The following is a 17,535-nucleotide window of genomic DNA, read 5'->3' on the forward strand; positions in this document are numbered from 1 at the left end:
GCTTCCTCCGGGCGCGGCTCCCAGAATCCAGGAACGCTCCCTCCACGGAGAGGCCACAGTTACCAGATGCTCATGCCCTGGGGGACCGACCACTCAGGGGTGGCCTCTTGGGCGAGTGGGCCCTCCTAGCTCAGGCTGCTGGTCCCCGGGCTTCCTTTGGTCCCCCTTGGTCCCTTGAACCAGCGAGGTTATTTCTTACTCTGCTTGGGGGACTGAGGGCATATCCCTAATTTTGGGGTCTGACCCCTTTTAGGTAAAAAGGTCCCCTGTTCAGCAACCAATATGCGGAGCCAACCCAGTCTCAAAATTAAAGTGTACGCCCTACAGACGAGTATGGCTCCTCCTTCTCCCATTCGGAGGGACAGGGCTTTGTGGGTGACTTCTGTGGCTCCCGGAGATGTCCACACCCTCATCCCCAGAACCGGTGAACACAGCCCTGCAGGTATGGTGGCTCCCCAGATGGGGTGAACTGAGGGTCTTGCCCCGGGAGCCGTCCTGGATTGGTGGGGGGCTCTCCCACGTCATCCCAGGGACGTGGGAGAAGGGAGAGGAAGGGCTGCTGCGCAAGAGGAGGCCGTGGGAAGAGGGACTCTGGGCTGCGGGCTTGGATCCCCGTCACCTCCGACTCCTCCTCTCTGGGGGCAACGGTAGCCTACTGACGGTGTAGACGCCCCGCCTGTGAGCAGTTCTGCTGGCCTTGTAGATGCCCATGGAACAGGCGGCACCGCTAGTGGCTGGGAGGGACAGGGAACGGGTGTTCCGGGTGTTCCGGGTGTTCCGGGAGGACTCAGGCCTGCCACACCCTGGTTTTAGCCCACGAGGCCCGCTCCAGGCTCTGGCCACGGAACCACGAGAGAGTCCGCTGGTGCTGCTGCGGCCACCGTGTGTGCGGTCTGTCTCGGGGACCACGGCCCAGACAGAGCCTTTCCATGGCACAGACTCGGGTGGCCGCCCTCCTGTGTGCCCCGGCGTGGAGCCTGCACAGTTCCGGGTCGGGACACCTGCCCCTGACAGTGTGGGCTTAGCCCCTGTGGTGTGACCACGGGCCACCCAAGAGCAAGGACGCTGGGGCCGCCCTGGGTGGGAGGTGGGAGACGCCAGAGCGTGCACGGTCATCAGCACAGGGGAGCCGGGGCACACCACGGTCCCAGTAGGGAGCTATCTGAGAACCAAGAAACAGTCTAAGAGGAGTGGTGGGGGGTCCTTCCTGTGGTGGGACCACAGATCCACGGATCTGGAAATGTCCATTATCGTGAGGTCACGGGATACGTGATGGGAAATTCAGAGGGATTCTCAGAGCACCTACTGTGCACGGCTCTGCCTCATCCTTGGTCCCATGCCGCCCGCCCATCTCACTGTCACGGGTGTCCAGCCACTGCGTGTCATGCCCTCACCTTGCAGACACCCTCCCTCCAGGTACCCGGCAGCCATGGCGCCATCTGCCAGACAGCGGGGGGGGGGGGGCTGCCCTGGGTCCTCAGTGATGCTTTTGAGGGCAGTGACGGTCTGAGGCATGATGGTTATGGGGGTATCCGGGGCCTGGGAGCTGCCCACAGAAGGGCTCCCCGAGATCTGGAGGGTCTCAGAGCATCTTGCATTGTCCCCGCACTGTGTACACGTGTTAAAGAAGCCTCCCAAGGTAAAGACTTCTGTCACCTCCGACTCCACCACCCCTCCACCGTTGGGCAGTGGAGGCCGGCTAACCGTGTAGACACCCTATCTGTGAGCAGCCTGGCTGACCACGTAGATGCTCCATCTGTGATCAGTCAGACTGACTGTGTAGACACCCCTCCCGTGAGCTGTCTGGCTGCCCATGTAGATGCTCCATCTGTGATCAGTCAGACTGACTGTGTAGACACCCCTTCCGTGAGCTGTCTGGCTGACTGTGTAGATGCCCCATCTGTGAGCAGCCTGGCTGACCGTATAGACACCCCGGCATGGAGCAGTCCAGAAGACTGTGTAGATGCCCTGTCCGTGAGTAGTCTAGCTGACTGTGTAGACACTCTGTCTGTGAGCAGTCTTGCTGACTGCGTAGATGACCCATCTAAAAGTAATCTGATTGTGTAGACGCCCCAGGCTGGAGCAGTCTGGCTGACTGCATAGATGCGCTGTCTGTGGGCACTCTGACTAACCACGTAGACACCCCATCTGTGAGCAGTCAGATTAACCGTGTGAACCCCCTGTCTGTGAGCAGCCTGGCTGACTGTGTAGACTCCCTGTCTGTGAGCAGACAGCTTATTGTGTAGATGCCCTAGCCAGGAATCATCTGACTGACCATGTAGACACCCCATCTGTGTGCAGTCTGGCTGATTGTGTAGATACCCCATCAATGAGTGGTGTGACCATGTAGACACCCTGTCTGTGAGCAGCCTGGCTGACCGTATAGACACCCCGGCATGGAGCAGTCCAGCAGACTGTGTAGATGCCCTGTCCGTGAGTAGTCTGGCTGACTGGGTAGACACCCCGTCTGTGAGCAGTCCTACTGATCGTGTAGACACCCCGTCTGTGAGCAGTCTAGCTGATCGACTAGACACTGTCTATGAGCAGTCTGAGTGACTGTAGACACCCCATCTGTAAGCAGTCCAGCTGGCTGTGTAGACACCCCATCTGTGAGCAGTTCAGTTGAGTGTGTGGAAACCCTGTCTGTGAGCTTTCTGACTGACCATGTAGACACCCCGTCTCTGAGCAGTCTGGCTGACCAGGTAGACACCCTGTCTGTGAGCAGTCTGGCTGACTGTGCAGACGCCCCGTGAGTGTGCAGTCTGTCTGTGTAGATACCCCGTTAGTGAGTAGTGTGGCTGACTGTGTAGACGGCCATCAGTAAACAGCCTGGCTGACCTTGTAGACACCCCGTCTGTGAACAGTTCAGCCGACCGTGTAGACGCCCCGGCCGGGAGCAGCCTGGCCACCAGTGGCCGGCCACGCCTTCTTCGGCTGTGCCCAACTTCCCTTCAGGAGCCGTCAGAAGGTCCTAGATGTTCTGGAGCCGCGGGGCCAGAGCCCGGGAGCGTCCTGCAGGGCCCACGGCCCACCCCTCCCACGCACTATTCTGGCAACACCGTGCTTTGCCGGTGTCCACGGGAGTCTACGTCCCTGCTCGTCAGTCTTTGGTTACGGATGCGGTGGAATCTTCTCCACGTCTTTAACTCTGTGCCGTGAAGAATCCGTCAAGGTCCCTGTTCGTTTACCTGTGCAGGTGGTCACATTTCTCTTTAAACGAGCAAGTAATGGGTACAGGTGTTGAAGAAATTCAGGCAAACTGAGGCATTTAAGAGTCAAGGTGGGTTTAGAACCCAGCCCCTTTCTCTTTAAAGGCCCCCTGAGGTTTTTGCTCCGTCTCCACCTCCCTGGGGTGGAGCTAACTGGGGGCAGGGGACGGAGCCCGCCGCTGTGGAGAGAGAGATGCCTTCTGTTCCTCCTCCCGCCTGCCGGGCCTCTGCTGATCTGCTCCTGGGGGCCTCCGCCATGTGTTCCTGGCACAGGGGATGAGTAGGGAGCCTGATGCTGACCTGGCTGCTCTGACTGGTGCCCACTTGACTCTCTAGCACTTGTGGTCCACTGAGACTGCAGGCTCATCATCTTCCACTGTTCTGAGGATTTGTCAACAAGGCATCTTTTTCTCCCTGTCTCCCCGATCAGACCTTGAAGCCTTGAGTAGAATGAATGATGTCTGAACCAACCCTTGCACCCCTCTGGGGGCCTACAGGGATTTGCTGGTGCTTCAGGGCGTCAGCCCTTGCGCCCAGACCAGCATGCGGGCATTCCTCTGGGCGGCACCTCTCTCCAAGGGAGTCGGCGTGGTGCTAGGTACTGGACCCTCAAGTTCCCACCAGTTCGGTCGTGCTGCTCCTCAGCTCACATTTAACCTGCATGGGTAGGGGCCAGGCATGGGCTAGACCCCAAAGCCCCCTCAGGGTCTAAGCCTTGTGCAACCACGCCCACCCCCTCCCCTGGCCCAGGCTTGGTTCTCATCATCTCTCAGGGGCTTTGAACTTGGAATTTGAGAATATGTCTCTATTGTTTGTTTTCACCAGAAAGAGCTCCAGTCTGGAGGGGTCTCTGGGGTCCGAGGAGGAGGAGAAAACAAACACCAGTCTCTGTGTCATGACACAAACATTTTATTGATTTTAGCGATTGGTCTTTGTCACATGGAACACGAGCAACCGGTCCTACAGAAGAGGGTTCCTGGGGAGCCGCAGTCCACCTCCACTGAGGGACTGGTGGGCATCTCTTCTCAGGAAAGGATGGGCGGCATGTTCAAGTCCCCAGTAGGCAGCAGCTGTGTGTCCACCGACGGGCAGAGGGATGGTGTTGGACATCAGAGCTCCTGAGAGAGGACACTTGTGCCCAGGAGCAAAGACAGCAGCGCCAGAGGCAGGCGCTCAAGCTGGTCGGCAGCAGGACTTCTGGGCCGAGGCGGGCACGCAGCAGGCCTGGCGGGAGCCCACGGGGCGGCAGAGCAGGGACACGCAGGAGGCTCGGCGGCAGCAGCTGGGCTGGCAGGAGGAGGGGGGGGCACAGCAGGAGGAGGCGGGCACGCAGCAGGCGGGCCTGCACACGGGGCGGCAGAGCAGGGACACGCAGGAGGACGGTCTGCAGCAGGACGAGGAGCAGGGGCTGGGCTGGCAGCAGGAAGGGGCCGAGCAGGGGGAGGGCCCAGAGCAGACAGGGGTGCAGCAGACGGGTTTGCAGCAGACAGGGGTGCAGCAGACGGGCTTGCAGCAGACAGGGGTGCAGCAGACGGGGGTACAGCAGACGGGCTTGCAGCAGACAGGGGTGCAGCAGACGGGTTTGCAGCAGACAGGGGTGCAGCAGACGGGCTTGCAGCAGACAGACACACAGCAGTCTTCCTGGCAGGGGGAGGAGCTGCAGCAGGAGGGCTGGCAGCTAGACTGCTGGCAGCATGAGGAGGCTGAGCAGGGGGAGGCCTGGCAGCAGACAGGGGTGCAGCAGACGGGCTTGCAGCAGACAGGGGTGCAGCAGACGGGCTTGCAGCAGACAGGGGTGCAGCAGACAGGTTTGCTGCAGACAGACACACAGCAGTCTTCCTGGCAGGGGGAGGAGCTGCAGCAGGAGGGCTGGCAGGAGCTGGTGCAGGCTGACTGGCAGGGGCTGGACCCGCAGCTCGCAGGGGTGCAGATGAGGGTCAGGCAGGAGGGGGCACAGCAGCTGGGGGCACAGCAGGTGGGGGCACAGCAGGGGGGGGCACAGCAGGGGGGCTCGCAGCAGCTCTCTGGGCAGTCGTCCACCTGCCAGGAGTCGGGGCAGGAGTCACAGGAGCCGGGCAGGCAGACGCGGCTGCCGTAGCTCCGGTCGCTGGAGCAGACGGACAGGGTGGACGCGGCCATGGTGGAGGCGGTGGGGCTGGAGGAGGCTGTGAGTGTGAGTGTGTGTGAGTGTGAGTGTGAGTGTGAGGTGTTGGGCTGGCAGATTTTATACCCTCCCGGATGTTTATGTTGTCCAGGCGAAGGCTCACCACGCCTCCCTTGCTTGTTGGTGTTTTGGATCGTGAGGACCATCATTAGCGCCTGTCCTGTTGTCACGACATGATCTTGCTCAGCTTGTAAACCTTGGACAGTTCCGGGCAGGGCTGGTTGTCCGTGGTGTGAGCCTGGTTTCCCCAGGACACTTGTCAGGAAGGTGTGGGCTCCCTGTGGCTCCCTCATGGCTTCCAACTGGCAGTTCATTGCTGGGGCTCTGGGTGATGGCCATGGGCTCATGGGACGGCTCCGTGTGTACCCCGCCTGGGTGTGCAGGACCTCACTTGGAACAGCTGGTCTGGCCTGTGATTGGGAGGAAAGAGGACAGAAATGCATATTTTAGGACACAGGCAATGTGGGGCTGATTCTTCCTGGATGGGCTAGTGAACTTCAGTGGTGCCGGTGTCAGCCAATGTCAGTGACAAGGAGGAGGATGCCCACCCCAAGAAGAAGCCAGAATGTCCCAGTGAGGCCTCACTCCCTAGGTCATTAGGAGGACCGGATTCAAGGACTGACCTTTGGGTCCTAATGCTCCCTCCTTGGAGCCTATGGTCAGTGGTCCTGGCAGAGGCAGGTCCCTGATGGGGGCCTGAGGGTGGGCTGAGTTTTAATCTCGAGGAGGTGGGCATGGAGGGAGAGTGAGGTGGGGACAATCCATCATTGTTTTATTTCAAAGCCGAAAGGGAATCTTTTTGGAATACAAATTGAGAATATTGAACTACCAGAAAATATTGGCAATATGTGTGATGGGTGAAAGGTTAATATGAAAATATGAAAGTCCCCGCAACTAAAGCAGGAGAGGGTACAAAAGAATCAAATATAAAATTCAAAACATTCAGAATTCCCATAAGCATATGGAAAGCTACTTGAGCTCATTTATGACCAACTGTTCTCAAATTAAAACATAAATGTCCCACCTGTGAGATCAACCAAAATTTACCATGTTAATAGTTTTCAGTGCTGCTCAGTGTGGGGGCCTCCCTCCTGGAAATCCCCAGCAGACATGATTTTTACAGATTGAGCCCGTAATACACAAAATGTATAATTTCATCCATTTTAAAGCGTACAAGTCAGTGACGTCTAGCAAAGCCACAATGTTGTGCAACCGTGATCACCAGCTAGATCCAGAACATTCTCGTCCCTCCAGAACATTCTTGTCCCTCCAGAACATTCAGGATCACCAGCTAGATCCTGAACTGTGAAGGAGTCCCTCTGCAGTCCCCGTCAGTCACTAATCTGCTTTCTGTCCCTATGGATTTGCCTATTCCACACCTTTCACGTGTAAGGAATCACACAGTTCATGGCCTCTTATGTCTGACTCCGGTCACCGAGCGTGATGTTTTCCAGGCTCGTCCGTGTTGTAGCGTGTGCCCCTGCTTCACGCCTGTTCCTGGCTCAGTAATATTCCAGAAAATGGGTTCACCACATTTTCTTTCTCCGTTCCTCAGTCAGTGGACATTTGGGTCGTTTCCACCTTTGGCTGTTGGGAATCATGCTGCTATGGACATTTTGTGTACAAGTTTTTGCTTCAATGCCTCTTTTCAGTTCTTCCGGGCGTATACCCAGCAGTGGCATGGCTGGGTCAGGTGGCAATTCCATGTGTGACTGTTGAGGAACTCCCAGACTGCTTTCCACAGCACCTGCAGCATTTTACATTTCCAGAATTTTCTCCACATGCTCCCCAGCACTGCTTCTTTCTTTTCTTTTATTTTTTTTAAATTGTGGCCACCCTTGTGGGTATGAAGTGGCATCTTATTGTGGTTTTGATTTACATTCCCCTGATGACCGATGATATTGGAGTTCCTTTCAAGTGCTTATTGGCTATTTGAATATTTTCTTTAGAGAAATGTCTATCAAAGTGCTTTGCCCATTTTTAATTGCATTATCTGTAGTTTTATTATTGAATTATAGGAGTTCTTTATATATTCTGGATACTAAACCCTTATCAGAATTATGCTCTGCAAATATTTTCTCTCACTCTGTGGGTTGCCTTTCAGTCTCTTGATAACATCCTTCAGTGCACAAAACTTTAACTTTTGATGAAGTCCAACTTATCTGTTTTCTTTTGTTGGGTGTCATAACCAAGATAATTGTTCCCAAATCTAAGGTCATGCAGGTTTACCCCTATGTTTCCTTCCAAAAGTTTTATAGTTTCAGCACTTACATTTAGGTCTTTGATTGGTGTTTGAGTTAACTTTGGTATATGGTGTGAGGTAAGGTTTGACTATATTCTTTTGAACGTGGATGTCCAGTTGTCCCAGCACCATTTGTTGAAGAGACTATATTTTCCCCACAAAATGAACTTGATACCCTTGTTGAAAATCACTTGACCAGATATGATGGTTTTTTTCTACTTTCAATTTTATTCCACTGACCTATATGTCTATCATTATGCCAGGACCACTGTTTTGATCACTATAGCTTTGTAGTAAGTTCTATGTCTTCTTCCTAATTTGGAGGTCTTTTATTTGTTTTTCTTGCCAAATTGCTTTGGCTGGCACCTCCAGCACAATATTGCATGGAAAGTGGCGGAAGTAAGCATTCTTGCCTGTTTCTGGCCTAGTGGAAGGCTTTCAGTCTCTCACCATGCAGGCTGATGTTTCCTGTGGGTTTCTCATCTACCCTCTATTATGTCAAGGAAGTTCTCTTCTCATAGTTTGTTGAGAGTTTTAGTATGAGTGGAAGTTGGCTTTTGTCAGATGATTTTTCTGCCTCAGTTGAGATGATCATATTTCCTCCCTTCATTCTATTAATGTGGTGCATTACTCTGATTGGTCTTCATATGCTGAATTATTCTTGCATTCCTGGGATAAAGCCACTTGGTTATGGTGTATAATTCTCTTAACACCCTGCTAGATTTTGTTTGATTGTATTTTGTGGAAGTTTTACAAATTTTAATCTATAAAAGATTTTGGTCTGTAGTTCTTTTTTTTGTCTTCATCTGACTTTGATATCAGGATAATGCTGACCTCATAGAATGATTTAGAAAGTGTTTTCTCATCTTCTGTTTTTTGGAAGAATTCGAGAAAGTTTAGTGTTAACTGTTCTATAAATGTTTAGCAGAACTCAGCATGGAACCATCTGGTCCTGGGCTTTACTTTTGGGGGAGGTTTTGGATTACACTGTGATCTCATTATTTGTTTTGCCCATTTCTTCTTGGCTCAGTTCACTCACCTGAGATTCAAAGATACAAACAGATTGAAAGCGAAAGGATGAAAAGGATGAAAAAAGATATTTCATGCAAATAATAACCAAAAGAGAGCTGGATGGCTATAATAAAATCAGACAATGGACTCAAAGTCAAATATTGTTGTAAGAGACTAAAAATGACATTAGATATTGATAAAAGGGTCAACATATCAAGAAGATATGACAATTATAAACAAATATACACTTAATAACAGACTCCCAAAATGTATGAAGTAAAAATGACAGGATTGAAGAAATAAAGAGTTTCAGTTCAGAAGTTGGAGACTTCAATAAGCCATTTCCACTAATAGAAAATGACATAATAGAACAACTAGATTGAAGGGCAGTAATGAAACAGAAGCCTTGAATATCGCCGTAAACCAACTAAACCCAATGTGTGCATAAAATATTCAACTCAAGAACAGAAGAATGCATGTTCTTCTCAAGTGCCCATGGAATACTTTCCAGATTAGACCATAAGTTAGGCCACAAAACAAATCTCAGTAAATTTTAAAAGATTGAAATTATACAAAGTTCTCTGGCCACAGTGGAAAGAAAACAAATAACAAGATAAATGGGAAAATTCACAAAATTAAACAACACATACTGAAACAACCAACAGGTTGAGGAAGAAATCGCAAAGGATGCTAAGAAATTTCTTGGGACGAAAGCAGATGACAACACAATGAACCAGTACTTACAGGATGCAGCAAAAACGGCGCTCAGAGATTGATTAATAGCTGTCAACACTTAATTTAAAAAGAAGAAGTGTTTAAACCCATAACCTAACTTTACATCTTAAGGAACTAGAAAAACAGTAGACTAAACACAAAGCTCGCAGAAGAAGGAAACAAAGCACTGATTAATTAAAAAGAGACTAGAACTACTACAGAGAGAATCAATGAAACCAAAGTTGGTTCTTTGAAAAGAGCGACAGAATGGACAAACCTTTACCTAGACTGACTAGAAAAATAGAGAGAAGACTCAAGTAAAAATGGGGACATCACTACTGACCTTGCATAAGTGAAAAAGTTTATGTGAGAATACTAACTGGGCACCGAATAATTAGATGTGATGCACAAATCCTTATAAACACACAAACTACCCAAGTCAGCACCCTTCCTGGAGTTGAGCTCTACTATGGCTCTAAATTACTGATTAGTGCCCTTTGATTTCAGCCCGAATTATCATTTCCTGTAGGGCAGGTCTATCCCCTAGCAATGAATTCTTTTAACTTTCATCTACCTTGAAGTGTCTTAATCTTTCCTTCCTACATTTGTTGGGCAGGGACTTCTTGGTTGGCAGTCCTTCTTCCAGCATTTTAAACACGCCATCCCACTGCCTCCTGCCCTCTCTTCCCTCTTGTGGCTTTTAAGATGCTCTCTTTGTCTTTGGATAGTTTGGTTATCATGTATCTTTATGTGGATGTCTCTGGATTTATTCTACTTCGAGTTCATTTAGCTTCTTGGATGTGTAGAATCATATGTGGTTTGTTGGTTGGTGTGTTTCTTTGTTTGCTTTTTGGAAGTTTTTGGCCATTGTTTTTTCAAATATTTTTTCTTCCCCTCCTCCTCTTTTGGGGATTCCTGTCACGTGCATTTTTATCTACTTGACCGTGTCCCGCAGGTCTTATTATCTCTGTTCATTTATCTTTATTCCTTATTCCCTCTACTCCTCAGACTGGAGTAGTTCAACTGTCTTCATATTTGCTAATTCTTTCTCCTGGCCGCTCACATGTGCTATTGAGCTCCTCTAGTGAGGTTATCATTTCACTTACTGCAACTGGTTCAATAACCCTAGAAATTTTATTTGGTTGGTTCCTTGTTTTATACTTTTGTTTTTTATTGATATTCTCAATTTGGTGAACATTATGCTCTTAGTTTCTTTTAATTCGTTGTCTATGGTTTTCTCTGATTCTTAGAGTATATCAAGAGAGTTTATTTAAAGGTTTTGTCTAGAAAGTTCAATCCTTGGGCTTCCTCAGGGGCATTTTCTGCTAATTGCATTTTTCCCTCTGAATAAACCATCCTTTCTTCCTTCTTTGTATTCTTCATAGTTTTTGTTGAAAATTGGATGTTTTGAATATTATAATGTGATAATTCCGAATATCAGATTCTCTCCTTCCCTATAGTCTGTTGCTGATTGTTGTGACCTATCAGGGTGTTTCTATTTAGTTCCCTTTTATTTCAGCCTGAATTATCATTTCTTGTAGGGCAGGTCTATCCACTAGCAATGACCTCTGTTAACTTTCATTTACTTAAACTATTTTTTAATGACTGCACTCTTTGTCAGGTGTGGTCACTGTTCCATTAGCCAGTGGTCAGCGGGTGATTTGACAGAGAGCTCCTTAATCACCTGGAGCCAAACAATATTTTTTCCCAGTCTTTGTGGCTGGGCTCTTGTGTGATGGGACCATGCTCACAACCCTGGGCCAGACAGTTTAAAGCTCTGCGTTCATCTTCACTTCCTGCCTGTCAGAGCTGGACGTGTAGCCCATGGTGAGTGCCTAGGGTCTTCTGGACTTCCAGCCACCTGTGGAAGCCTGAAAGCCTTATTCCTTCAAACATTTCATTCCCCAGCTTTCTGTCCTCAGCATTTTGGGGTGTCTTCTGTTTCCCACAGCTGATGACCCTTTTCCCAGGCAACAATGGGTCCATTTGACAAACACTCTGTGTAGCTGTTTCTCAGCCTTGAAGGAGTTTCAAGTTATGAGAAATAAGGCCAAGTCCTTGGTACGGGCCCTCCAGAGCTGCTGCACAGACAGCCACACTCTCAGAGAATGGGGCCCACTCTCTCTCCAGAACCAGGGCCCTCACTGGGACCCAGTCCACCACGCTGCAGTCACTTTTTTTTTTTTTTTTGATGAAGCATTCCCTTGGTTGTTGTAAACCTTTGACCATATTCCACAGTTCAGATGAAATTGATTCTGGCAGCTTTGCCAGTCTCTTCAGTGTTTCTGTGGGGGTGAGGAGGTGGGTTCTTAGAGTTCCCCATTTCCAGTATTCTCTGACATCACTCTTAGTAGGCACAATTTTTTAAAGTCCTTTTGATGGCATTTGTTTTGTTGATCTCTCTTAGAATTTAAAATCAGCAAATGTTCTGACCTGGAATTCCCACTTCTAGGAATTTAGACCCAGGGAAAACACACTGGTGCACACAGGTAAGTGGTGAGGACCCTCACAGTGGTGGTGTTTGTAATAATCAAAAGTAGAGAGACTTTAGAGGCCTGTCCCCCTGTTTCTGCATAAATCAATAAACCAAACCTTTGGGACGCTACGCGTCTAGGCAAAAGGAGAAATGATAAGGTTTTATTCCTTATCAAGTTGGCAAAGATAGAAAAATGTAAGCCCCCCTGCTGTGAATCTATGCTGTTATTAAGAGGATCCAGACCCTGATGCCGAGTGATGTGGAGCATTTTTTTTCATGTGTCTACTGGCCATTTGTATGTCTTCTTTGGAGAACTGTCTGTTCATGTCCTCTGCCCATTTCTTGATTGGATTATTACACAACTGATGAATCACTGAAACTAATGATGTACTATATATGAGCTAATTTAACTTAAATTTTAAAAAAGAGGACCCAGACCCTCTTGTGAGCAATGCAATTTCCACACCTCCACCATCTGACCCGTTGCTCTGCATTTCCAGGAGTTCATTCTCAGATTTATTCATGTGTGTGGGAAGATGCATCTGGTTGCATCTGGACACGTGTGTTCACATTTCCTCCCACCTTCTGGTCTGGACACGTTCTTACACTGTTCTGCCCTTTCTCCACTATCACTGTCTGTGATCTTCCTTTCCCAGCTACTCTCTGCCAACCCGGCCCAGCAGGGAGGAGCTCCAGAGACTGTGTCCTGTTCTCTGCCCTCTGCATCCCAGCAGATGGCCTGGTGCCAGAACAGAGGATATTCTGGTGTCTGTGAATGTAGGCGTGAATCCATGATGCCCACCTGTCCCAAGAAGACCTTCTGGACACTGGACAAACTGACTGCCAGTCTCCTCTGTCCCTACCTCCCAGCAAGACTGGCCTGTGCTGACCTCTGGGACAGCCCCGACCTGTGCATGGGGAGGAGATGCTCCTACTCACAGTGGGTTGGAGTCTTTGTTCTCAGCCCATAGGATTTTCCTGGAGCAAAGCTTCAGACCTGTGATGGTAGCCAGACAGTGGAGTGATGACCTGAGGTAGACATGGCTGGCTGGCAGAGCTCCTGGGCCCCCAAAGGCAGCAGTATAAGCCCCAGAGAGGAGTGGCAGAGACACTTGGGTGCTGGCTACTGGTCACATGTCTCCCCGGGTCCCCTGTTCCCAGAGGAGCTGTGAATCCTCTTTGTCAACAAAACCACGCAGGAAACAGAAGGAAAGGGTGTGAGACATTAAAGTATTCATGGGGGTTACTCAGCAGATAGGGAGCTGCATGGTCTGATTGACTCTGGGGCAATGTGGGGCTGAGGGAGTCTCCTGTTGCCTATCAGGCCCGGGAGGGTCCATGGTCTCTGCCTTGCAGGGTGTCCTGGGGTGCTTTGGGGGCATTTTCTGTGGCGAATGCAGATGTGGCTGGGTCATCCCTGGAAGGACTTTCATGAAGACAGATTCACTGGCTGGGAAAGGGAAGGGCTGGGCTTGGGGGCTTCTTCCCGAGTCAGGGTGGGGTTGGGGAAGTCCCGACACAGCAGCAAGTGGGGGTACTTTAGGTGATGGGCTAGGTGAGCCAGGCAGGACCCCGAGGGGAAGCTCATGGGCATGTAGCTGGCTGGGCAGGGGGGAGGGCTGGGTACACAGGAGCTGCCCCAGAAGAGCCATGCAGGGGTCTGGGTGGCCACGGGAGCTCCCATAGCCCAGAAGAGGCAGCAGGTGGGCCGGGGACAGGCTGGCTGGCGGCCTGTGGAGCAGCCGCTGTGGCTCATGGTGGCCTGGGGTTGGGTGGGGTCAAGGTGGAGGTCGGGGCTGGTCAGAGGCCCCTTTCCTGGGCAGCCTTTGTGGTGTCCTGGCAACAAACCACACAGGTGGCTCTCTACTGTGTTTTCCCAACACGTCATCCCTCAGTTTCCTCCTCGTAAGGAGGGGATGGGGAGCTCACACCTCAGAGAGCAGCTGTGAGATAAAATCCCCGTCCTTTGTATGCCTGCAGTTGTGCAGGTCTTTGAGAACGGCTAGGGCTGTGTGAGGCCAGTGGTGTTTGCTGTGAACGAATCAAAGGAGTAGCACAAGGGCTCAGGGCACTCGACGCCTCGAGCCCTGTGCAAGTGAGGTTTCAGATCGGGTGACGGCAGAGCTCAGGGGCCCAAGTGCCAGACACTCCAGGTGCCATCACCAAAGTGGGGCGTGGGAGTTTATTAGCATCCCTGCAAGGGGTCTACATGGCTAGATGGGCGGAGGCAAGGGGCCTGAGCCGAGGACAGGGCCCTGCGTGGTGCGGCCCGAAACCAGAAGGGTCTTCACCAGCAGTGGTGGCATGGCCCGGAGGATTGGGGAAATGCCTGGAGATTCACAGGTCACTTGCGCAAACCGCTCAGGGCTAGTGTTCCTGGGCTGAGGAGTGGACGGGCCAGTGTTGGCCACGCTGGCGGGTGATCTTGCTGGATGCTCCCGCCCTTGTCCACCAGTGTCCTCACGCGACATCACTGTTGTCCTGACATCTGAGCAGCCCGCTGTTCACAGCAGTTCAAGGCCTGATGGTTTCTCAGTTCTCAGGGAAGGTCCCGCACCAGGCGGAGTCCAGATGTACCAGATGGTGGCCTTGAGAGTCCCGCCCAGGATGGAATCCTGGGGGTCCTGTCACTGACCCGTAATATTTTGTTTCAAACCTAGTTGCTTTCTTTGGGACCTTGGAGCAGTGCCTCCCCCGTGCCACCACCTTTCTGCTGAATGGGGACCGCCCATGGGGGGACCCCAGGGGCAGCCTTAGGAAGCCCTGGGCACGCAGGGTCCAGCAGCCCTGGCCTTCCTGGGCCGGGGCGTGCCTCCCACCCCGGGGCCTGCCCTGCAGGATGTCTCAGTCCCCCATTCCTAGAAATGTTCCCGGATGGAAGAGACCAATGTCTGCTCAGACCCCTGGAGCCCCCACCCCCATGAGGGTCGGATGAAAGGAAACAGATGCGCTGGTGAGTGAGTTTATTGGGGTGTCTGAGCAGGCGCCGAGAGGTCGGCAGTTGAGGCCACGGGACCCGAGCCGAGAAACTGGGAGGGTAGGACGGAGGACCCAGAAGGGGTGGAGGCCCCTCCTGGGAGCAGGAGCCCTGGGGAGCAGCGGGGGCAGTGCTCTTGGGAGCTATGAGGTCAAGGTCAGGTCAGCGGAGTGATGCATGGGAGACCCTGTCCTGGGTGTGGGCAGCCACCTAACAGGTCAGGCCCGGACTGAGGGGGGCTGGGAGGACCACCGTCACTGGGTGGGTCCTGAGCCCAGCTGGCCCCGGGGGGAGACGGGCCCCGTCAGCAGCAGGACTTCTGGGCCGAGGCGGGCACGCAGCAGGCCTGGCGGGAGCCCACGGGGCGGCAGAGCAGGGACACGCAGGAGGCCCGGCGGCAGCAGCTGGGCTGGCAGGAGGAGGCGGGGGCACAGCAGGAGGAGGCGGGCACGCAGCAGGCGGGTCTGCACACGGGGCGGCAGAGCAGGGACATGCAGGAGGACGGTCTGCAGCAGGACGAGGAGCAGGGGCTGGGCTGGCAGCAGGAGGAGGGCCCGGAGCAATCGGGGGTGCAGCAGACGGGCTTGCAACAGACTGGGGTGCAGCAGACAGGGGTGCAGCAGACGGGTTTGCAGCAGACAGGGGTGCAGCAGACGGGTTTGCAGCAGACAGGGGTGCAGCAGACGGGCTTGCAGCAGACGGGGGTGCAGCAGACGGGCTTGCAGCAGACAGGGGTGCAGCAGACGGGCTTGCAGCAGACAGGGGTGCAGCAGACGGGCTTGCAGCAGACAGACACACAGCAGTCTTCCTGGCAGGGGGAGGAGCTGCAGCAGGAGCGCTGGCAGGAGCTGGTGCAGGCTGGTTGGCAGGGGCTGGACCCGCAGCTCGCAGGGGTGCAGATGAGGGTCAGGCAGGAGTCTGGGGCACAGCATGTGGGGGCGCAGCTGCTGGACTGGCAACAGCTGGGGGCACAGCAGGGGGGCTCGCAGCAGCTCTCCTGGCAATTGTCCACCTGCCAGGCGGAGCTGGTGCAAGCAGTGGGCGAGCAGACGCGGCTGCCACAGTTCAGGTCACTGGAGCAGACGGACAGGGTGGACGCAGCCACTACGTAAGTCCTGGAGCAGCAGGTGTCAGCCATGCTGGAGCTTTGTGCTGCGAAATGACTTGAACGGGGGTATGTGTGACCCGTGTGTGAGTGGGGTGCTCTGGGCATCGGGGCTTTTATATCTGTCCCTGGGGTGCTGAGCGTCACAGGAGTCTCCCAGCCTTCCTTTTCCTTGTTATCGCTCCGAGCGTGTCCTGACAACCCTCATTAATTTATTTGCTGGAAGATATTTGTAACACCGTCCCCAAGACGCTGAATGTGTCTGGTGATGGCTGCTGGCTTGTGTCTGGAAAGCAAACGCTGAGATGCCGATGTTGGCTGATTGGCTCGTGGTCAGGTGTGTCTAAAACATGGGCTCCTCTTCCCATTTTTGCTTGTGTATCTTTGGTGTGAATTCTGCTCTGCTCTACACATGGCCCAGACGCACCTCACCAAACAAGGGTGTGTTGGCTCGGGGGACTGCCCCCTCCCCTGCTCCACCTGCAGACTCAGAGCCTGGTGGGGCGACTCCCACAGTCCATCCCAGACACTGTTCGTGTTCCCCCGTTCATCTCGTGATTACCCAGTGGTGTGCATATTCTGTTCCTCAGCTTTCAGTTTTATTCTTTATTTATTTTTAAAATTTTAATTTCTTAAAGTTTTTATTTTTATCACCTGGTGCTCATCACAACAAATGCTCTCTCTAATCCCCATCACCTATTTCCCCCATCCGCTCCCCACCTCCCCTCCGGTGACCATCAGTGTGTTCTCTAGAGTTAAGAGTCTATTTCTTGGTTTGTCTTTTCTCTCTCCCCCTTTGCTCATTTGTTTGTCTCTTAAATTCCACATACAAGTGAGATCATATGTTATTTGTCTTTCTCTGACTTATTTCATTTAGCATAATACTCTCTAGCTCCATCCATGTCATTGCAAATGGCAAGATGTCATTCTTTTTTATGACTGTGTAATATTCCATTGTCCATACACACCACATCTTCTTTATCCATGCATCAGTCCATGGACATTTGGGGTGTTTCCATAGTTTGGCTACTGTAGATAATGCTGCTATAAACATCAGTGTGCGTGCATCCCTTTGAATTAGTATGTTTGTGTCATTTGGGTAAATACTCAGTAGTGCAATTGCTGGGTTGTACGGCAGCTCTATTCTCAACTTTCTGAGGACCCTCCACACTGTGTTCCAGAATGGCTGCCCCAGCTTGCGTTCCCTCCAACAGTGCATGAGGTTCCCCTTTCTTCACACCCTCGCCAACACCTCTTGTTTCTTGTGTTGTTGATGTTAGCCATTCTGACTGGTGGGAGGTGGGATCTCATCATGGTTTGGATTTATATTTCCCTGATGCCAAGTGATGTGGAGTATCTTTTCATGTGTCTGTTGGCCATTTGGGTGTCTCCTTTGCAGAAACATCTGTTCATGCCTTCTGCCCATTTTTCGATTTTTGGGGATGTTGAGTTTTACAAGGTCTTTATAGATTTTGGATACTCACCCTTTATCAGGTATGTCATTTGCAAATATCTTCTCCCGTTCCGTAGGTCGTGTTTTAGTTTTGTTGGTTGTTTCCGTCACCGTGTGGAAGCTTTTTACTTTGATGAAGTCCCAATAGTTAATATTTGCTTCTGTTTCCTTTGCCGCAGGAGAC

The 17,535-nt window shown here is 51.9% G+C and overlaps 2 protein-coding genes across 2 annotated transcripts in view; one reads left to right on the forward strand and one right to left on the reverse strand.

The window, feature by feature from the left end:
• Window positions 1–17,535, forward strand: part of TSPEAR (thrombospondin type laminin G domain and EAR repeats) — a gene marked incomplete at both ends in the record, with an annotated part of 162,195 nt that overhangs the window by 49,805 nt on the left and 94,855 nt on the right. The window lies entirely within an intron of this gene.
• Window positions 4,106–15,931, reverse strand: LOC308349444 (uncharacterized protein; the record flags this gene model as incomplete). Its single annotated transcript, XM_080814146.1, is given in 4 exon segments — window positions 4,106–5,354; window positions 5,356–5,376; window positions 5,378–5,489; window positions 15,111–15,931. Coding segments are annotated over 4 exon segments (1,926 nt in total). The 3' UTR covers window positions 4,106–4,382.

This window comes from Martes martes (genome assembly GCF_963455335.1).
Source record: "Martes martes genome assembly, chromosome: 1".
In the NCBI taxonomy this organism is placed as follows: domain Eukaryota; kingdom Metazoa; phylum Chordata; class Mammalia; order Carnivora; family Mustelidae; genus Martes; species Martes martes.